The following is a 23,842-nucleotide window of genomic DNA, read 5'->3' as shown; positions in this document are numbered from 1 at the left end:
ACTGTTTCCTCTCTAGATGGTAGAGCGCTCTCCACCATAACCCACCAAACTGTGGAACTCCCAACTACGGATTTCAGGTAACCACATGGAATCACTGTCATTTTTTGTTTTCCCATCCCCACAGTTCCCGGTTGCTCTGGGACATTCGTGGTTGGTCCTCCACAACCCTCGTCTGGACCGGCAGTCCTATCCGAGTCGAGGCCTGGAGCTCAGAATGCTCACAGAGATGTCTTTAATCTGCCTCCCCCGTGCCTAGTAACTCCATTTCAGCTCCAACTGAGCCTCTAGACCTGATTGGGGTCCCGCCTGAGTATCATGGACTTCGACATGTGTTCAGTAAGGACAATGCTTCTTCACTACCATCACACAGACCCTTTGACTGTTGCATTAATTTGTTGCCAGGGGCACCACTTCCATCCAGTCACCTCTACCACCTTTCCAAACCAGGGAGAGGAAACATGGAAAATACATACAGGAATCTCTGGCTTCAGGCACAATCAGACCCTCCACGTCACCTCTAGGAGCAGGATTCTTCTTTGTCTCTAAAAAAGACAGAACCCTCAATCAAATCACTTTTAAAAATAAATACCCACTGCCTTTGCTCTCCGCAACCTTCAAGCCCATCCAATCCAGCTTTGCCAACTTTTAACGTTGTTTCATTCGCAACTACAGTCAGACTGCTGCCCTGCTAACCCATCTTACTTCTCTGACTAAACCCTTTCTTTGGTCTCCAGATGCTGATGTAGCCTTCAAGGCCTTTAAGGAGAAGTTTACCAATGCTCCTGTTCTCAACAGACCAGACACCAGCCAGCAGTTCACCCTGGAGGTGGATGTCTCTGATACCGGGGTTGGAGAAGTACTATCACATGTATCCCCCTTTGACCATCGCCTACACCCCTGTGCCTTCTTTTCTCGCTGTCTGACCCCCGCAGAAAGCAGGTATGATATTGGTGACCGAGAATTACTTGCGGTAAAGCTAGCCCTAGAGGAATGGAGACACTGGTTAGAGGGATCTGAACTCCCCTTTGTTATTTGGATGGACCACAAGAACCTAGTTTACCTCAAGGAGGCCAAAAGGCTAAACCCTAGGCAGCACCGATGGTCCCTGTTCTTCTCCAGGTTTAATTTTGTGATCTCTTATTGACCAGGTCCTAAGAACACTAAACCCGATGCACTGTCCCGCCAATACACACCAGACAACGAGCCCAAACCTTCCACCATCTTCCTGTATTGTGGGAGGCATCACCTGGGAGATAAGAGACCAGATTCTGGAGGCCCTCAAGACTGACCCTGGCCTAGGTAATGGTCCCCCAGGTAGACTTTATTTCCCACAGAATCTGCGGAGCAAACTTATCCATTGGGCTCACACCAGCAAGTTTGCTATCCACCCCGGGGTGGGGCGCACAATAGCTCTCATCAGACGTTCCTTCTGGTGGCCATCTGTATACAAGGATGTGAAGGATTACATCTCTGGTTGCCACACATGTGATCAACATAAAGGTAACAATCGACCACCTGCTGGTCTGTTGTGTCCACTTCCTACCCCTTCTCGCACTTGGTCACACATTGCGGTGGATTTCGTCTGTGGGTTGCCTGATTACCATGGCTTCAACACAATCCTGACCATTGTCAACCATTTTTCTAAGGCTTGTCATTTAGTTCCTTTGAAGTCTCTCCCTACCTCTGTTGTCATAGCTCAGCTCCTGATCAAGCATGTGTTTCGACTCCACGGAATTCCTGAGGAGATCCTCTCTGATCGTGGCCCGCAGTTTATCTCCAAGGTCTGGAAGGAGTTCATTGCCTCCCTGGGAGCCCGTGCTACCCTGACTTCAGGATTTCACCCACAAACCAACAGTCAATGTGAGCGCATGAACCAGGAGCTGGGCGCCATGCTGCGCTGTGTGTTCCACCCACCCTTCCACCTGGAGTACCCAACTCGCCTGGGTGGAGTTCGCCCACAATAGCCATGTGTCTTCGGCTACAGGTCAGTCCCCATTTGAGTCCTCCCTTGGTTTTCAACCCTCGCTGTTCCCTCTCCAGGCACACACCACCACCACGGTTCCACAGTTTCTCCACAGGGCCAGGCGCGCTTAGTCTACGACCAGGGCCGCCCTTAAGCGCACTGCCGAAAGTAATCAACGCCTGGCTGATCGACAATGGCAGCCGGCCTGATCTACACCCTGGGTCAGATGGTCTGGTTGTCGGCTAAGGATGTTTCTGTCAAGGCCACATCCCGGAAATTGGCGCCACGCTTTATTGGTCCCTTCACGATTGCGGCAGTTCCCAGCCCCTCCACCGTACGCCTGAACCTGCCGCAGTTCTTGAGGATACACCCGGTCTTTCACGTGTCCTTGGTCAAGCCCCTGGTCACTAGCCCCTTGTGTCCCACTCTGGCGCCTCCTCCTCCTGCCCGATTCTACAAAGGGGGTCTTGTCTATCAGGTCATACACTGTTCTCACCCAGTTTCCCGATCACTGGACTTCCCAGTGCTTCCCTTAGTTTCCATTTTTCTAAACACAAAATAACTTTTGTTTACTTGCCCTCTGTCGAGTTGATTCTGCATGTCTTGGGTTAGACGCCTGCCTCGAAACATGACAGGTAGCAGAAGTCTTATTTCTGCTCTTTGTCTTCTCATCCAGGGTCTGCAGCTCCATCTGAGGTGACTTTAGACTTAAAGCTCAGACTAATCTGATGGATCCTATGACAACAAGCACACAGATAATAATGTTTGGGTTTAAATGATAGTGATATTTATATCCAATGTTGATAACTTGTAGAACAGACTCGGTTTGGAGAATTATTACTCTGACGAAATTCTGAATGTTTTAAAGCATAAAAATGACCAACAGCAGCCATTTTTGCCTTTTGAAATGATCCGAACTATCTGTTTCTAAAGCAGATTCCTGCTGTCTGAAAGCAGCTCCAAAATGTGTATCATTTATTGCTTTTTTTATGTTTATGAAAACTTATGAAGTAATAACTGATAAGTAATGTAGTCTTGTTAACATGTGATTTTCTTTTATTTGTTCTTGTGTTTTAGGTTGAATTGCTTTCTGTTGTAGTTTTGTAGTCTTGTAGTTTTGGGTAGTTTTGTAATTGCATTGCACAGTTGGATGTCATCTGCATGCACATAATACGAGATTCTTTTAAAAGAGCTCAGCAAATGCTGGTGAGAGAGCAGATAAAGGCGGAACAGTAGAGGCCCCAGCACAGAGCCTTGTGTGACACCATGGGCAACGTAGATGGAGGAGTACTGAAACTTGGAGATAGCCACACAAAAGGAACACTAAGACATATAAAAGGAGGACCACTCAAGAGCAGTCCCTGATAGGCTGATAGGCCTACCCAGCCTCTCAGCCTATCTAGTAGCAGGTGATGGCCAACGGTGTCAAAGGCTGCAGTCAGGTCCAGCAGAACCAGGACAGAACAGTGCTCTGTGTCACTGTGAGTCAGAAGGTCATTAGAGACTCAATGTGGCATTGCCACATTAGACAAGTGTTAAAATAAAAGAAAATATTTAATATTAGTTGCACAGAGGATGTGAGAAAATGGTCTAAACAATTACCAGAGTATAATTGTAAAACTGTGCCACTGTGATTTTCTTTTCCACTGTATGTAATTGGGTGAGTCGGATGTTGTTCATTTATTTATCAGTGTATTTGTGTTGTTTACCACACCCAAGCTATAAAGAGAGGGCTGCTTCAGGTGTGGAGGAGAGGAGCAGAGAGAGAAAAAACTGAGCACGGATGGGTGTGGTGCAGGTGTCAGTGTGGATCTGCTGCAGCCTATTTAGTTATCAAACTAGAAGTCAAAAATAAAACAAAAATAAACAATAATGAACAAGAGTCTGCTTCTAAACCTGCAGAAAGGGAAAGAATGGAAAAAAATGGGACACACAACAATACATCAGGAGCAAGCTATCACTGTGTCAACCTGATGATGAAATATCAAATCAACATTGTTTAACTGAACAATCACACAATAATAAATCATAGTGCATTTAGTGGCAACGACAGCCTTAAGACATGTGTTGAACGTGCGCAAGCCCATACTTTTGAGAGCACCATGTGAGCACCTGTGTGTGTACACGCACTTGTTTATGTAAGGTTTATCTATAGGAGCATCCAATAGAGAGTGTGAGGGACCACAGATCTGCCCCCCAAAGATGTGTAGGAGACGGGGGGAGCTCCAAGTCCCAGAGATACAGGTGCTGCCCCAGAACACAGGAACCCCAAGGAGACTGCAACCAGAAAGGCCCCTGCCCCCCTCGAGAGGCACAGAGGATCACCCCAGGGGGCCACAACCAGCAGCCGTCAGAGTCCCAGGAGATATCAGCGGCAAGCCCACAGGCCTGCCCGCAGCCTCCCACCCCGAGCCTGAGACCCAGCGACCCGGGACCCAGGGGCGACCACCCCCACCGGGGACCCAGCAGAGCCTAGGGACTCAGACCCCTCCAGGCAGCCACCGGGATTGATCAGGCAGATGCCAAAAATCTTACACCCCCTGACCCAGGAGCCACAAACACTCAGGCAGACCAAGGCACCACACCCCACACCAGGTGTTGCAGGGGGAGGGGAGATGAAGATCTATATCATCAAAAGAAGTCCCAGGAGAGGAGAGGAGTCAAAGGCCCCACCTGACATAAACAGTCATACACAAACACAGTCACACACTCCCTCCCTCATGCTCACACATGCACATACAACCAAAGACTTACAAAAATGCACGCCAGACACCCACTCATAATGCCCATACACACCCTATTCACTCTGGTCCCAGTACTGCTGCACATTGGGTACAACCATCACTGGTTACCAGAGTTTGACCCTTTCTGCTGGGGTGCTGATGAGCAGGCTCCCCCGCCAATGCTGAGCACAGCAACCCACCACCCCAGACCCCAACCTGACGGCCAGATCTCCCTCCTAGCCTCCAGGCCCAGGAAGCCAAGCAACAACAGAGGTGTGCTAAGACCCCTAGTCTCCCTCCGCCTGCTCCAATATAGTGTTGTGTGTTGTTGAGGTGTATTCCATGGCTGTGGTGAGCGGGCAGTGCAGGCATTGTCTGGCCTATGCCATCTGATGCCACTGCATCACCCCACTTGCACCCACAGCCCTCGGTGTCTAAGTGCAGTTTAAAATTGGAAGTGGGCACCGACACTCGGGAGGAGGCTGAGAAGTCCCTGCCAAATGCCGTTGAATGTGCTCACTCCCAAGGCCCTAAGTGTGTGTTTGCATGGAATGTCGTCGGTGGAAGTGTATAAGGTGCAAATAAAATTGGGGGGCTGGTTGCCACAGGTATGCAGAAATGGGGTCTATACCCGCACTCCCTGACTTGTCCACCCCCCAAGGTCCTATGTGCATGTTTGTGTGATGATGTGAGGGAGCAGGAGGAGAAAAATATGTGGGGATGGGGAGGAATGGCTGGTCGGGCTTAGCCCTCCAGGGAGCCAGCTCCCCCACTGGCCCCAATAGGCACCTCTGTTGTCAAATTGCCACCCAGGGCATGGAGACCCCAGCCCATCCTGCCAGGGCCCAATGCAGCAGCATTGCAGAGCCTCACGGAGTCCGAGGGCACCAACTCAGCCCCACCCCAGCAGAATATCTATGCCCATCCCTGCATTTGCACAACTTCCAGAATACTAAGACATAGGACATCCAGGTGAGGTTGGGTCCTCCCCCTCCTGGACCTCCCCCTCCCCTGTGATGGGACAGCAGAGGAGCCAAGGTCTACCCGAGGCCCCTGAACCCGGGCCAGGCACGGCTGCATGTTCCTGCCTTCTTCCCGGCAGCATACATGTCAGAACCCCACCCCCAAGGCCCCGCCCAGATCCCCACACAGGGCCAGCCACCCCCACACCCCGAGCCCCCAGGCCCCCACCCAGACCCGCCCAGGGGCAATGCAGCTGCCAGGCAGTGACCCATGGCCGCCGCCAACACCTCCAAGGGGCCACACTCACAACCACCAGCAGTCCACCCCCCGAGGCAACCCAAGCACCTCCAGAGGGGGACAACGGCCCCCCTGTCCCAGACACCCCCAGTGAACCCACCTCCAGGGAACATCCGGACACTCCAAACTCAGACCCTCCACCCCCCCCACCCACATCATCCCACAGGACAATATCAATGGCCCCCATCATCACTATGTGATGGAACTGATCAAAGGAGCCCAGAGAGATTGATTTGAAGTGGAAGCAGAGGCTAAATCAAGTGTAATATGATCTAACAAAAGATTTCTATACTGGTTAATACAGAGAGTTTCTCTATTTTTCCAATTCAAGAGGATAGTTTTCTTAGCGATGCATTTGGCAGTAAGAACCATGTGAACCAAAGATGTTTCAATCGGGACATCGTCCAGGTTTCCCAGCCTAAATTAGAGAAGGCTGAGAAGGTAACCTAAATTAATTTAAGACCATATTGTAGAAGTCTACACACCTTCGATATGTGAACACACCCATACGAGTTCAGCATACGCATTCCTTCCTGACATTTTATGACTTTAGAAACGTTTTTATATTTTTAGTAGGGCTGCACGATATTAAGAAAACCTGCGATATGCGATAACAGTGATCGATATTGCAGTGACGATATTTCTTACGATAAATAAAAACTCCACTCCGGGGCAAAATTAATTACAAACAAAGAAATAACCCCCCCCAAAAAAAATCATAAAAATTAGAAAAGCAAGATATTTTAGAAAAGGGAAAAAGAAAATGAACAAGAAAGGCAATCAGTGGATCCCGGGAAAAGCAGAATTAACAGAAAGAGTGGAAAAAGGCTAACTCAGGTGTTTGCTAACCATCAAAATTAAGTGCTGTCTGCCTCAGGGGTGGGCATCTTACCTATGAGAACCCACCCAATTGGGTGGAGAGCTCCATTTGATTTGTTAAAAAAAACATCATGCTTCCGTTTGGTTGACAGAATGCATTATGTGTAGCAAACATTTGAGCTGACCATGCATTATGATATTTATCTGTTTTTTGCGATTTGCATATTGCACATGCTGATGTCGCGATGACAATATATTAGCAAAATATTGTGCAGCCCTATTTTTGGGTATATTGTAGGAATATTAAGTCTGTTTTGCTATGTCGCTATGGGATGGGAGTGTAGGTGTTTGGCTTGATTTCGTGGTTCTTTTTTTCCCACTGTACATGTGTGAGTTCCTTCTGATGATGTCTCATAGCAGTTATGGTCTCGTAGTGGAGTGCAGCCCCTTATATTGTTCCATCAGACATCAAGTGCAACCCATCTCAAAGTACTGTTGTCCTGCTGTCTCTCTGCCATTTCCTTATACTGCCTCCTTTTTCTCTGTGTTCCCCGCTGAGATGCTGCAATCCCTGCGCTCTACATGTAGGCAGGATGGCACAATAAAGCAGGAAAAGTTTCCTAGTGGAGTTACTGATTGTGAATGCATATGGCTCTCAGAGGAGCCAGTGGAGAAGAATCATCAGAATAGGTCAAAAAATCCTATAATGGATGTGAACAAGGAGCAGTTCAGCAGAGCCATAGAAGTAAATGAAGAGCAGCCTGCAGTGAGAGGATGCACACAACTAGCTGGAAACTCCAATTATCATTCAGCCTCATTCAATTTCCCATTAAAACTGGTTCTCTCTCTCTCTCTCTCTCTCTCTCTCTCTCTCTCTCTCTGCTGAGAAGAGGTTTTGTTTATCAGAGCTTCTGAGAAGTTTGAGTACACAATCAGGCTTTAGGTAGAAATAAGAGGAAACCGAAGCACGAGTGGGAAATGTGAATCTGTTGCATCATTTTTATTTATTTTTATCATTTTTATCTATGAAAGGGTCATGCTGACATTAAATCACTCATCACCGCTCTGGCATCCTGTGTACAACACAGCTCACTTTACTTCAGACTTAGTTTAGCGCCACTAAAGACTCATCAAGGTCTCTGCTAACAGCCCTGAGAGCTTCATGTTGTGGCTCCTTAAACTGTCAGCTAAACGCGTTGCTTCTTCATGCTGTTTACTCTCTTTCCTCTGAAGGCTGTTGTCACTTTACTTCCTCTTTTAGTTATGTGTTACTTAGTATTCAGAACATTCAGTCATAGTTGTGGCTCCATGGATCCATAGGAGATGTATTTAGATATTGAGCAGAGCCTGGGAGAATTAATCCAGCGTGTTGCGTTCTTCTGTCCTGAGGGGAGTGTCAGCTTGTCAAACTCAGAAGAACAGTTTTATCTGACTTGCCATTCCTGGACTGCCATGTTACACTGTGATGCAGGAAGAGTCAAAACTATACCCTTAAAGGCCCCCCTCGGATGTAATGTAAACACTTTGATATCAGTGACAGTGATTTTTAAATTACTTTTTCAGAATAATTCCTTAGGAATAAGCACTGGACAACCTCAGTTTGAAGAAATGCAGATCAGATAGCTTGGCCAAACTGACAACATAATGATTAGTCTGAATAGAAGAATTGCTGCTACCTTAAAATAACTCAAACGTAGATAATGTGTTTTGCTGTTTTTCCAAACGTTATTTTATAAACCTCCAAATCAAGTTAAAATGCAATTTGAAGCACACATATCAACAACAGCTAGCAGTAGCACTTTTGGTTGATTTTGGTTCACATCTGACAGTAAAATCGTAGCATTTCAGTAAAATAACTCATAAATTAGCCGCTATAAAGAGGAATATGAAATTGAGTTTGCAGGAGTTTGCATGAAATTTAGAACACCAGAAATACACCATGAGTAGCTGTTAGCTTGTAAATCGGGTTAGAATCTTTTATTTGTTGCTATAGACGAATTTTGACATTGAAGGTTTCATACCATGCTATGTTAAACATTTGAGAGCAAAAGCAAGCACAGTATTTCATAAAATGTTATCGTTTGAGATGTTATTTATCTTGAATACAAGTTATTTTTGTTAGCCTGAAATAAAACGGTGTGTTTCAGTGAAGCTTCGCCCAGTTGCTGTGTTGGCTAAGGTTATCCATTGGTCTACCAAGTCTGCTACACGACAGCAGTCGCCTATAAGCCACTTGTCCTGTGCTGGTCAGGGAAAATAGGTTTCAGACCAGAGACTAGCTTTCGGAAGAGGAGCAGGGCCTGATGACAAGATTAGTTTGACAGGATTTTCAAGGTAAAACTCAAAATTTGCAACTGAAAAAGGAAAATGCATGAATTTAGCCCAAAATAGACTTGTTTTTTTCTCTTTTTTTTTCTCATGAGGAAATAACAGCACATGGTAAAAAGCTCCATAAAGTGAACTTTCTATGATATGCTTCTTCTCCTGGCACTCAGAGCACAGACGCTTCTGCTTTGCTCCCTTATCTTTTTTTTTCCCAAGGCTCTTTTGTCCTGTCTGCCCACAGAGCGCTTCTCTGCATTTCCTCTGGAAATCACTATTTTTCAGAAATGGATTTAATTAATTGGTCATTCAACACGATTGATAAGATTTTTTCTACGATGAGAACGGAGGAGGGGGCTCCCACTTGCCCTCTTGGGACACACGCAGCGGGATATATGCTCGATTCCTGGAAGGAGTGGAAGGTCGTCTGTCTCTTTCAGCTGTCCATTGAGGACGTCGAAGATATGTGGATATTTGGCCTGATGATCACTGGATTTCTTCTGATTGGAGTGGGAGGATATCTGGTTTTCCGAAAAATTGGGAAGACGGGAGCGATTGGAGGGCGACCCGCACCCATGGACAGCACCGTCCGGACGGAGACCTCACAGACTGGGACATTACTCGAGGTGAATCGTAAGCTGGACAATGTCTTAGCCGTGTTACCGGTGTTAGTGCGCAAAATGAATGTCATCTCGGTTTGACAACAGAGGTGCCTATTGGGGCCAGTAGGGGAGCTGGCTCCCTGGAGGGCTAAGCCCAACCAGCCATTCCTCCCCATCCCCGCATGTTTCTCTCCTCCTGCTCCCTCACATCATCACACAAACACACACTTAGGGCCTTGGGAGTGAGCACATTCAACGGCATTTGTCAGGGGGATATCTCAGCCTCCTCCCGGGTGCCGGTGCCCACTTCCAATTTTAAACCGCACTTAGACACCGAGGGCTGAGGGTGTAAGTGGGGTGGTGCGGTGGCATCAGCTGGCATAGGCCGGATGATGCCCGCACTGCCCGCTCACCACAGCCATGGAATACACCTCATGATCACACAACACTATATTGGAGCAGGCGGAGGGAGACTAGGGGTCTTAGCCACCTCTATTGTTGCTTGGCTTCCTGGGCCTGGAGGCTAGGAGGGAGATCTGGCCGTCTGGTTGGGGTCTGGGGTGGTGGGTTGCTGTGCTCAGCATTGGGCGGGGGAGCCTGCTCATCAGTACCCCAGCAGAAAGGGTCAAACTCTGGTTACCGGTGATGGTTGTACCCAATGTGCAGCAGTACCGGGACCAGAGTGAATAGGGTGTGTATGGGGAGCATGAGTGGGTGTCCGGCATGCATTTTTGTAAGTCTTTGGTTGTATGTGTATGTGTGAGCATGAGGGAGGGAGTGTGTGACTGTGTTTGTGTATGACTGTATATGTCAGGTGGGGCCTTTGACTCCTCCCCTCTCCTGGAACTTCTTTTGATGATATAGATCTTCATCCCCCCTCCCCCTGCCACACCTGGTGTGAGGGGTTGTGCCTTGGTCTGCCTGAGTGTTCGTGGCAACCGGGTCTGGGGGTTTAAGATTTTGGCATCTGCCTGATAGATCCCGGTGGCTGCCTGGTGGGGTCTGGGTCCCTGGCCTCTGCTGGGTCCCTGGCGGGGGTGGTCGCCCCTGGGTCCCGGGTCGCTGGGTCCCGGGCTCGGCCGGCTAGGGGGTGGGAGGCTGCGGGTGGGCGTGAGAGCTTGCCGCTGATGTCTCCCGGGACTCTGCCGGCTGCTGGTTGTGGCCCCCCGGGGCGATCCTCTGTGCCTCTCGAGGGGAGCGGGGGCCTTTCTGGTTGCAGTCTCCTTGGGGTTCCTGTGTTCTGGGGCAGCACCTGGATCTCTGAGACTTGGAGCTCCCCCCCCCGTCTCCTGCACATCTTTGGGGGGCGGATCTGTGGTCCCTCACACTCTCTGTTGGACGCTCCTATAGAGAAACCTTACATAAACAAACGCGTGTACACACACAGGTGCTCACATGGTGCTCTCAAAAGTATGGGCTTGGGCACGTTAAACACATGTCTTAAGACTATGGTGGGCACTTAATGCACTGTGATTTATTATCGTTATTCTTCAGTTAAGCAATGTTGATTATATATTTCTTTATCAAGTTGACGCAGTGATAGCTTGATCTTGTTGTATTGTTGTTGTGTCCCTTTTTTTTTTTGCCCTTTTGCTTTTTTTGTCTTTTTCTGCAGGTCTAGAAGCAGACTCTTGTTCATTATTGTTTATTTTTGTGGAACCCCCTCTCTCCCCACCTTTTCTTTTCCTTTCTCTTTCACCTCTGTCTCCGTGTCTGGTCGGAATTACAAAGCGTTCAAAAACAATAACAATGAAGTTTTAAGTATCAGGCGTGACATTAAAAGCAGATGCTTTAATGCTCCACCTGAGAGTAAATCTGTAAGGCTTGTTACCAGCATTCAGACATCAATTCTGCTTGCTTCACAGCCAGACAGGACACGGTAAAAAAAAAAGAAAAAAAAAAGGAATGTGTGTGGAAGTGGAAGCGCAGTGGTGTGGTGAGACTGACAGCCAGCTAGTCCAATGGTTGCCCTCAGTCTGAGCCATATATATATATATATATATATATATATATATATATATATATATATATATATATATATATATATATATATATATATATATATATATTTTAACTCCACTATATATTTACTATGTTGGGCATAAAAAATGTTTTAGGCTAATTTGTTTTCCAAATTTGCCATTGCAGCTTTAATCTGGGTTTCTGAAGTCACTGCATTAAACCAAGTGTTTAAACTTTAAGCATCTAATCAAACTTATAGTTTTGATAAAATCACCTCATGAAATTTCACTTTCCAAAGTTTCCACACATTTTGCTGATGCAGCTCTGTAGGGCACCAGTGACGTGCTGCAGATTTAACAAAGATCGGGGATGAAGGTGCTCTTTGTCGCCCCAAAAACAATATAGCAAATTAGGCATAAATATGACTCAATCCAGTTCCATCTAGAGTAATGTTGTTAAATTGCTCTAAATGGCTGACATGAAAATTATTTTCTATTATTTTCTGTTGTTATTTTCTTTATAGTGTTACATTCCCTTAACACCATAACAGAATAGACATTTATCATGTAGTTAATATTAAAGTAATCATGTGCATTTACTGCAAACAGAATGAAGCTGAGGTCTCCCCATTATTCGGTTAGAGACTGAGGCTTTTGTCCACTATTTAACCTGCCAGGGACTCCTATGCTTACTGCTTACAAGGCCAAAAATACCATTAACTCACAAAACAAGCAAATAAAAAAAAAACTTCAACCATTCGGCAACCGCTGCTCTGTGTGACTGTGGAAAGGTGGCTGGCTTCCCTTACAGACTCTTCTGTTTAAAATATTCAGAGGTCTCACTGGAAGACACGCTGATGGACATCCTGGCCACTGAAGTGTAACAAAACTAGATACAAGACCCCTGCTACCCCAGAGGGTACCACAGCAGCTTGTCCTGTTACACTTGTATGGTCCTCCTCATAGATGTCTCCTCAGTGTTTCCTCCAAGGCTTCAACACTGAATTTGATATTGACTCTTTAGGCGCCATAGTTTTTTCAGTGAATTATGAATTTTGTATATCACTATTTAAAGAGCTTGTAGCTTAAATCTGGTTAGAGATAGAGGAATATTGTAAATTAGAAAAATCTTCAGTATGAGCCAAATTTTGTGATAGGAACAAATTCACTCACATAATTAGCATATTATGACGTCATCAGGTGGCAGCCATATTTGTTTATTCTGTGCAGGGCAGCCTAGATAAGCAGACAGGCTTGGCAGAGAAGAACCTTGAGAAGGGAACATGATGTTGACAATCTGAGTGCAAACACGCAGTGTCGAATCTTTTCCTGCGGCTTGGAAGATTAAGAGATGCACGGAGGCAGATTCATGTCTGTAGATGACCGGTGGCATGTAGGTCATCTGTAGGTGAAAATTGACCATTCCTGGACGTTACACAAATTAAAAACAAGACAAGTTAAATAAGACAAATGTGATGGATGAAAATAAGTGGATGGGGTGCGATGTATGATGATTGAATGGTGTGTGTTTATCAGAACCTTGTATCTGAACAAACTGAGTTCTGAGTGGGAGTGAATTTGATCTGCTATAAGCTAGCAAAGTTGGTTCTTATCAAAACCACATCAGACGCAATCATGCTGTGTCTACCTCATCCTTTTTGGAGACCCTCTTTGCGGATCCGAACGTCAAGAAGGTCAGATGACCCCTGGGCACCGAGTTTCAGTAGATTAACCGCAGCACCGACTCTCCAGTCCAGAGATGTCACAACAGGTTGGAACTAGTTTGCATCTAGAACAGCTGTTTCTGAGTAGCTGAAGGAGCAAGTTTCTGTGTTGTTGCAGGCAGCTTTTGGCTTGTCAAAAGCCTTGATGGTTCAAAGAGTTTTGCTCCGGCTGGCCAGTCTGGAGCTCTGCTCAAACTGGCTGAATCACTCAGCAAGTGATTCTGTTTTAATAATCGCCATATTATGATTACATGGCCAATCAGGACAAAAGAGGTTAAGAGGTGTTAACAAACAAACCTCAGAACACACGTCTTTTCCAGATACAAAAGATGCTCTGATTTGTGGATAAGAAAATATCTATGTGCAGTGACGTTAACTTTAATTTATATCTTATGAACATTGTGTATGAGTGTAGATAATGATTCACTTGTTAACCAAACATTACTGATCATAACATCAAAATGTTTCATTGTAATATTACAAATAATTTAAACTTCACTGAATTAGGCACAAGTTATTCAAACTAGGGCTACAACCAATGACTATTTTAATAGTCACAGACTTTTGAAACGATTAGTCGACTAATCGGATAATTATGACATTTTTCTTAAATTTAGCATGAGACAGCTTTAATTATGTGAAAAAGGATAATAATCACATTAAAAATAGGTGCTTCAATGGAAAATGCATATTTTATTGAACTTTGCTGCTGATAGGCCAATTCATACTAAAAGTAAATAAAAATGCCCTGTTTAACACCAATTAGGCACAGCGCTCAGTCAGTACAGACATAAATGCATAAATAAAATTAAAATACTTTTGTCAGGCACAGTCAGGCATAACATTAAATCTCTCTTTTTTAAAAGTGAAAATACGTTTAAAAAAATGTACAATTTAGATCCAAAACAAAACATATTGGCTTTCGTGTTGTTTAAATCTTACCAAGGTGAGTCAGACTCGGTTTCATTCAACGGTCGGACGTGCTTTCTCTTTAAGTATTCATGCATCACCGAGGTGCTGCTGTGATACGCAAGAACTGCTTTGCAAATAATGCAGGTCATCTTTTTATTCGCCGAATCCAGGCTAGAATGCTCCCAAACTTTAGATGTTTTGGTACGCGTAGCTGCTGCGTTGAACGCCGCCATTTCTGTTAGTTGACGGTCAGCAGAGAAGGTATTGTGCATGTGCGACTCTCGGCAGAGATTGTAATGTAGTGAGATGCCTCACTCGGTCGGAAAAAACACGTCTGGCGACATCGTCGACAATGACATTCATTCTCGACTATCTCTATTGTTGATATTTGTCGACAGCGTCGACAAATCATTGCAGCCCTAATTCTAACATTAATATTATTATTCCTATAACATTTGTTCATTCAACCATATGTTTATTTAATGATAATTTAACTTATGAGTTGTAAAAGTTCATCTTTCATGAGAGAGTGCAATCCTGCAGTCTTATCAAAAGAAAGCTTTGTTTGGGAACATACGCTGACATCTTGTGCCCCTGAAATGTCAAGAAGACAGAATAGAAACTCCACCCAGCTAGTGGAATTATGTCTTTAGGTGACCGGACACTGTGTAGGTCAATATGTAGGTGAAAATTGATCCTTTCTGGACGTTACAGTAGTGATATCACAATCAAACACAAGTGCAGCATGGTCAGAAAAAGCAGTATCTACCACATTGGTATTGATAGAAGGAATCCCAAATGAGAGGACCAAGTCCAGAGTGTGGCCATGCTTGTGTGTGGACCCAGTCTTCCACAGAGTTATATTAAGAGCATCAAGCAGATCAATAAAATCCTTCACAAGCTGTTTCTCAGGGCAGCAAAGATGTATGTTAAAATCTCCCAGAATTAAGTCATGATCATATTTGGGCATAAAAGCTGACAAAAGTTCAGAAAAGTCCAATATGAATATTGCATATTGCATCAAACTTTGGTGGCCAATAAATAAGAATTCCTAAAAATGTGGAGTCCAGTCCAAAATCAAACAGGCATAGCTCAAAGCTGTCAAACTGATATGAGTAGCCAAGCTGTCTGCAGCTTACACTGTTCTTAACGATGCAGACCAGACCCCCGTATCGACCCATCCTTCTTAGGACAATAAAACAAACACAGCCATCCGGTGATAGTTCAGCGAGCACATCAGTTTGTCCCACGGGAATCCAACTCTCCACAATTCCAAAAAAGTGAAGTGCATGGGACTTGAAGAAGTCATTGAAAAGGAAGGATTTATTCATGACTGACCTGGTGTTCAGAAGTCCAAAACAGACAGAGCTCAAGGGAGGAGTGGCAGATTTAGAGCAGGCAAAGGTGTCCGCTTCCATCTTTTCAACTGGTACTTGCTGAAGTTATGTAAGTTAGCTCCTTTCCAACAGACCCGGAATGGCACTGGAGCACGAAGAGAGCCGGCGATCCAGGTCCTACCAACCAATGGAACCAAAGAAGGGCTCAGTCACGATTGCAAGCGGCTCGGGGCAAAGAGACGGAAGGCCGAACCACCCGTGAGGAGCGTTGTAGGCTAGTTCTCAATCTAACGAACCGGCCACTCTGATTCCCACGACATCGACGGCGTTACCTTTTGATGTGAGGAACAGATGTGGGGCAGAAAAACGCTGGTATTCCAGCCACCTTAGAATCCGGAGTTCGAGGAGTAACGCAGCTTCTCATCAGGATTGGTTCATAGGTAAGTATGATTCCCAGCAAGGATCCCCGATCATATGTTAGAAGAGAACAAACATTTTGCATAGCACAGCATAAGATTACAAAGAGACATAAAAACAAACGAGCAACAGACGGCGAGCCACCAACACTGGCGCCATCTTGGTTTTCAAATCTGTTGCCTAAGTAGAGAGGCCAAGAATGAAGTCTTGGCCTCTCTACTTAGGCAACCTGACACTGGATAAACCCACGTTAATGAATGAATGAATGAATGGATGGATGGATGCTTTTGATATCATGATATAAATGTAGATTATATTTTACAAAAGTACTTAAGTTTAGAAAAACATGTACTTCTCTTTTCTATTTTAAAAAAGAGTTGCTACAGCAGACATTTACATAGAAAACAGAAGTTCCTTTAGTTCTGGTCTGAATGAATGAATCTCCACCACTAAAGCGTTGTCTGCACTGCCTGGGGCAGGCCTCCTCACCCTGGAAACCGAGCAGACAGCTCTGACAGAACAATGCTTTATAGCAAAGGAAAGAGAAGATATTCGCTTTCTGTGCTACCAGATTTCTTTGCCTTCATAAGATAATGCTGTTTAGATGTCATACTGATTTCCTGTGTCTGTGTGAAGCTAGCCTGGTCAGGTGGAACAATAACCTTAGAATTCACTGCATGCCGAACAAAGTCCAAAAAATGTCCAATTACGATTAGTCACTGTCCGAAAACACTGCACACTTCAATCTTATCATAATCGTAACAAGTGAAGCTGTAGAAAACTATGAATATTTTATTCAGCGGCACAAAAAGAAGCATCCCAGAGAGACAGCAACACAAAAAACAAACATTTCACACGCAAATGCATTTAAAGTGACCCTCAGCTTTGCTGTTTATCACTGATTTGATTTTGACTTCTCACAAACAACCTGCAGTCCAACATGACAAGCTATCACATCAAAGAAATGAACCTGATTGGGGAGGGCAGATATAGTCATCAGAAGACAGATTGGCAATTGCATCTAAAAAGGGCAGCAACAAATTCAAGATGAAAGGAAAGCCTTCTCTTTGGTCTCATCTGCCAACCTGGTATGGATTGGACAGGGAAAGTGATTGGGCCTTCTGTTTTAATTTAGTCTGCTCTTCAGTCTTGGTACTTCACTGTCACTCTCAGATAAAATCACACTAGCCTTTGAATATCTTATGTTATGGAACATTAGTCTAAATCTATTATGTGTCAGTGCTTCAAATCAGACTCTGGGTATTTTGTTATAAGGATTACACTTACTGTGATTTAATTTGGTTTAATTCACTCTACATTATTTATTTATTTTTTTATTTTTGCTTCAATGTGATTCCCTGAGCCAAAGACACCGATGTAAATGTACCAGTCAAAGAAACTTCTTCATAATGTATTTTTCATGCTCTGTGAAGGAAATAAATTCCAGATGTAAGTAAAGGAGGGACATCAGTAAAATTCAGATGCACGTTAAGATGTTGTCACAACGGATCTGAAGGAGGGAGTCCTTGCTTTCGTGTTTTTGACATATTTTTGTTTCATAACTTCAGAGACTATAGCAAATATGAACATAGTAGCTCTTTGAGGAGCACAAAAATGACATCATTTTCTTAATCAAAACCATCCATCTCAGGTAGAGCGGTAGAGCTAAGCAGGCATTCACTCAAGTCTTGTAGCACCAACTTAGGGACGATTTTATTGACAGTTTCTGACTTTCAGAGCACAAAACAAAACAGTGATTCTATAAAATGAAGCATGTAGAATAGATTGTATATAATATGAATGATTATTTCTAGTCCGTAGAACTTTTAACTCAATAATATTACCCTTTCTGCCACCATTGATTCTTCTGCACAGGCTGATCATTTCACTTTGTCAGGAGCAGGTCTGCAGCAGCAGTGATGTAGTCCTTCACAGACTCCTCCTGCATGAGACGTATATTGTTTATTCACTGTAACTCAAACAGAATGGAGTATAAACTTTGTGATATTAGGCTTTTCAGGAGTGCACACTACCTACATTTTCATAGAAAATGCTTCTTCTGCTACCATCATCCTCCTGAGCCAGTATTTGACCCCTCTTTTTTGGCTAAAATCAGACTGAATGTGGCCTGAAAGTTTTAGTTTTTTCTAAATGATTAAGTCCAGTTTTAGATGTCAGCAGATAATTGTAAAAGTCTTTCCAGAAGGATGGTTCACCTCGTGCATCCACATCAGTCAATCACCAAATATATCACATGTATAACCTGAATGTGATTTGTGTTATTATAAACTGTTGCTCATGGTGCCACCAAATAGTGGTCCCCTCTTTGTATACTTTGTATTGTAGCGTTGTTAATTTACATAACTAGAATTTAACAGCTCTTGCTATTCAGCTTTGTTAAACCCTGAGAAGGATCAAACGAATTGGCAATGAAACATATATATATATATACATATATATATATATACATATATATATACATATATATTTATATATATATATATATATATATATATATATATATATATATATATATATATATATATATATAAATCCACAGATATTTATATATTCGATAGAGGTTCATACAACAACTGGCTTGGTCTATATTTAATACAAAGATTAATATTTAATTTAAGAGATTTAAATTAATAGCAAAAGTTTATTTATTAATTCAGAAGATCTAAAGAGATCTTTGCTCATTCATTGATCAATATACACCACTCTGTGTTTTATTCAAAGAAGAGTCAGGTTTAAAAAGTTAAGAATTTATTACTGACAATTTAAAGATGACCATTTAAAAGACAATTCATAAATGACAATTTATAAAAGGCTTTGGCATTAAAGCTTGGTATTAAAGCAATCTGTGTCTGGATGAAACTAAAAATGAAGTGTGTGTGGTTGGATGTGTGAATGCAGGTCTCAGAATGTTTTTATCTTAGAGAGAGAAAACGCGTTCTGGGTGAAAGAATTTGGTTTGCAGTTAAGCAAAATTATTTTTTACAAAAAAAGAGGCATTCAGACGCAATCTGTGTTCTACCTCACCGTTCAGACGACCCTCTGTGTGGATCCGGAGGTCAAGGGAGGATGCTGATCTGCCTCTGGATACTCAGTCTGATAGGGTAGACCAGTGGTACCGACTGTCTGGTCCTGGACAGGTGGAAGGTTTTGCATCTTAAAATTAACTCTGAAGGAGTTTTGTGTCAGCTTGTTGCAGATGGCGTTTCTGTAGAAGCAATTCAATCGGCGTGACAGAAAAGCTTTAGTAGAGGTTTCGAACGGCCGACTCGATCCTCTGGACTCGTTGCCACGGAGAGAATGTTTGTGAGCTCAAGAACTGAACTTGAACTGATGAGTTTGGTTTTAAGAGACGGCCGGTAATCTTATTTTAACGAATTAGATTTTGACATGTAGATTTAACATACCTCGGAACACGCTCTCTCAGAGACAGAAAGTTCTGGTTTGTCATGTGACAAAGACGTGTGAGTGCAGTTAACCTTAACCTGATTCACTGTGTCCTGCATGATTGTGTATAAGTGCAGATGATCTTCTAGTCACTGTTAAACATTACTGATTATCATAAATAATAATAATTATCAACCAAAGAATAATAATTAATTTCAGTAATTAAATACATTTATAATGAACCTTGATGATTGTTTATGAACATTGTAATAGACAGTGAAAAGAGTTTATTAAAAATGATTCTTTCAAATCTTGAAGTGTCCTTCGTCTTGCGGATGGAACAGCAGTCAGATAAAGGCAGTCAGATTAAAGGGGTGGTAGACCGACATTCAGTCTCCTGTGATGGATAATCTGTAGATAGAAGTGCAGCCAGGACAGCTTGACCCAGCTGAGGAAGTGTGACCTTTGGGTCTCAAATGAGGCCATTCATGTGGCTACAGTATACATTTTAGAGGCACTCCTGCTGAAGTGCTTTTGGCAAACATTTGTAACTCATCTTCTTTTTTCACAGAGTGAAGTTAAAAGAGGGAGTGACATTTCTTGGGGCTCGCCCCAGCAACCCCACTCAGTGGATCGTCAGCCAGGATGTGAGGAGTGAAGGCCACCGTGTGGTGACTCTCCATTGCCGCAGGAAGGAATCCACCTACGACAAGCAGAGGTCAGCATTTAAATGTGTTCACATGGAAATGATGGGAAAACAGCTGGTTTGATTTCTTATCATGTTTGTATTTTTCACACTTTAGGCTCAGACCTTAATGCCCTGATAAGCCTTTGAGAGCTGCACCTCCAAAAATATTTCTTCACTGTCACTGTAGAAAATGCTGTCACCAAACATTCACGTTTCACAAGAAACAGACGCTCTGAAATATTAACCATCTAGCAATGTTCCCGCTGCTAAAACGACACACTTAACTTGACATAAATGTGGGCAGCAAAAAGTTGTCTTCCTGCTGTGATTATGCCGCTCCCTCCATTCCTCTGCTCTCATTTTTTATTTACTCACTTATTTTCTCCACTGCAAAGCCCCAGAGTTGCTTTGGCCATTTCTAATCGGTATTCATGTCCTTAAACTAATCTGGCAGATAGGGAAGTGATTGCCAGCGTGCGGAAAAGGTTGCTGTGTTAATTAAGTGTTGATTGAAGGCCTTTGTGTGTTTTAATGGTTTTTCCTTCTCGGATCAGGAAGTTATTTTAATAAATCTTACTTTCTAGTGACAGGTGTAATTTTATGGATTATAAGCAGATTTGGTGGTTTGGGAAAGTATGTACTCTTTAGCTTCTGTTCCACTTTGCAAATTTAAACTCTTTCCTAAGAATAAAAAATAAGACAGATGTCATTGCAACTGCAACTTTATAATCAAAGTTGTGCAGCGGGGTATTCAAGTGTAGAGGTGCCTGTTAAACATGAATAATTCAATCTATTGGTTTAGTAACTTTTTTAGACTTGCTGCTATTAGTGGATCATTACAAGAAAGGATTATGGTTTAAATACAGCGTTACAGCACATAAAATCCAGACAGATGTGTGTGCCTGTGACTGAGCAAGGCTGTAAAATCAGATGCAGCCAGTAAACATTTTCTTTAACACACTACTGAACATTTATAAGTAGCTGTGGTTCAGCTGTGCCATGTTCCTCTCAGTTTGTGTTGGACTCTATATCCCTAACTTTTCTTAACTTCATGTGAATCTTGTTTCAGGTTTGACATTTAAAAGTTGTCTTTATGATAAACAGAGTGCAGTTTTGACAGCTTAGTTATAAATAAAATGGTTTTGGTTGACTGAATGTGTTAACTGGGATGCAAACATGCAGCTGCTGATTAATATGTTTGTATTTTCCTTTTTACCTTAAAATAATTTTTTAGTGTTGAGTTTCCATCTCTAAACTTCCGTCCATCTCAGATCTTGGAAAAGGTTGTGGCTAAACAACTCACAGCTGCTCTTGATGAACATAACATCTATGATAGCTTCCAGTCAGGTTTTCATAGAGCTCATTCTACTGAAACAGCTCTTCTTAGGGTCTCTAATGACCTTCTGACTCACAGTGATGCAGGGGACTGTTCTGTTCTGGTCCTGCTGGACCTAACTGCAGCCTTTGACACTGTTGACCATCACCTGCTACTGGAGAGGCTGAGAGACTGGGTAGGCCTATCAGGATATGCTCTGGAGTGGTTCTCCTCTTATCTTTTTGAGCATTCCTTTTCTGTGGCTGCCTCCAGGTTTAGGTTCCTCCTCCACCTCTCTTACGCATGGTGTCCTTCAAGGTTCTGTGCTGTGGCCTCTGCTCTTCCTCCTCTATCTGCTTCCTCTTCAGCACATCCTGAGCTCATTCAAATGAATCTCCTACCATCTTTATGCAGATGACATCCAACTGTACATCTCCTTTAAGCCCCATGAGATGTCTAAGCTGCAGCTGTTACACACCTGCTTAGACTCTATCAAAACCTGGATGGCTGGGAGCTTTCTTCAGCTGAATGAAGATAAGACAGAGATCCTCATCTGTGCCCCAGAAGAGCTGGTTCCCAAAGTCAGAGACTCTCTTGGTCAGCTTGCTTCTCACACCAAACCTTCTGTCAGGAATCTTGGTGTGACCTTTGACCCAGCTCTCACCCTGGATTCTCATGTCAGTTCTCTTGTTCGCTCTTCCTTCTTCCATCTCAGGAACGTTGCTAAGCTGATTCCCATTCTGTCCCGCTCTGAACTTGAGACAGTTATCCACTCCTTCATCTCCTCACGCTTAGACTACTGTAACTCTCTTTTCACGAGTCTGAGCAGAACCTCCCTGAACCGTCTACAGGTGGTTCAGAATGCCTGTGCTCGGCTTCTGACCAAGTCCTCCAAACACACCCACATCACCCCGCTTCTCCTCCAGCTTCACTGGCTGCCAGTCAACTTCAGGGTTCATTTCAAGATCCTGATTCTGGTCTATAGGGCCTTACATGGACAAGCACCATCTTACATTGGTGATCTTCTTAGTCCCTACACCCCCAGCAGGTCCCTGAGGTCCAGTGATCAAAGCCTACTGGTTGTGCAGCACACCAGGCTAAAGACCAAAGGTGACAGATCATTTGCTGCTGTAGCCCCCAGACTCTGGAACTCTCTCCCCCTGAGCCTGAGATCAGTGGACTCAGTGGTCTCCTTCAAAAAACAGCTGAAGACTCACTTGTTCAAGCTGGCTTTTGTATGACCTTCTTCACCACTCTCTCTTTGTTCTGCTCTCCCCACCTATTCCACCTTCCTCAGGATCCACTGATTTCCCTATTTCCAATTATCTCTCTCTTTCTTAACATTTTTTAATCACAATTGTCTATTTTTGGACATTTTAAATATATTTTTAAACATTTTCCAAATGCTTTTTTATATTTATACATTTTTTGTTTTTGTGAAGCACCTCGTGATTTTTATCTTGAGAGGTGACATAGAAATGATATTTTCTTCTTCTTCTTCATAACTCATGAAAGGCCCTTAATAGCATTAAAATGCATGTAAGGTACTGTTAAGGTTACAATCACTCATCACTTAAAGGTCCATTATGTATGAATGACGTAAGAATGACATCCTGCGGTCCAATTTGGTTCCTGTAGTGCATTTTTCCAAACAAAATGTTACTCTCTCACTCCCGTTCCGCACGTTTTATGGCCATCGCCAGTTACGGGTCAACACCAGAGATTCTAGATGACAAGCGAAGAGGAGTCGTACAGTTAGTCGAAGAGTAGATAACTACATTGTCATATCTGGTGTTAGCCCTCTTGGATGTTTTACGGTAGGGAGCACTTACTACACTACTCCAGCATTAGAGCAAGTGTGTCCGTGTTGCTGTTTAATTCTGAATGACTCATTACAGGAAGTAAAATGCCATGATTGAGTCATCTTTCACTTCACTAGGTCCAGCGCTGTCCACATGGGTGCCCAAGGGGGAGGGGTGTGGTTGGTTATAAACCTGATCGGTAGTGCGTGATACTCCTGGGTGGAACAGCAGCCCTGCTTTTCACCCCCACCCCCAACATGACAGAGACATAAGACTTTAAATACTTTTCTAATTTTTACCCAAATGGTAACCTTTTGATTGTTGTCTGCAACAACTTTATAATACTTACACCTGGCAGTGACCTACAGAAGCAGCACTAAAGTCCTTCAGACAAATGAAATTACATCCGAGTCATTTATCAGTTTTATAATGAGAATATAAAAACAGCCGCCCAAGGTCAGACCTCAGCTCCAGCTGTTAGTGTGAGATCAGCCTGAACTTGAATTAGCTGTAAAACTTTGAAACTGAATGTAAAACACCTTTTGATAAACATGGTTAAAAAGAATGAAGAAGGTGTCCTATTAGAGCCAGA

At 43.6% G+C, this 23,842-nt stretch overlaps 1 protein-coding gene across 3 annotated transcripts in view; it reads left to right on the top strand.

Moving 5' to 3' along the window:
* Positions 1-23,842, top strand: part of si:dkeyp-14d3.1 (transmembrane protein 132C) — a 299,252-nt gene that overhangs the window by 150,367 nt on the left and 125,043 nt on the right. For all 3 annotated transcript variants that reach the window (XM_070546538.1, XM_054731359.2, XM_054731358.2), the window contains exon 3: positions 20,017-20,163. In XM_070546538.1, the coding sequence (XP_070402639.1) occupies positions 20,017-20,163 (147 nt within the window). The remainder of the gene's footprint in view (positions 1-20,016; positions 20,164-23,842) is intronic.

Source organism: Nothobranchius furzeri, chromosome 17 (genome assembly GCF_043380555.1).
Source record: "Nothobranchius furzeri strain GRZ-AD chromosome 17, NfurGRZ-RIMD1, whole genome shotgun sequence".
Taxonomy (NCBI): Eukaryota; Metazoa; Chordata; class Actinopteri; order Cyprinodontiformes; family Nothobranchiidae; genus Nothobranchius; species Nothobranchius furzeri.
This window is presented reverse-complemented; position numbering and strand designations above follow the sequence as displayed.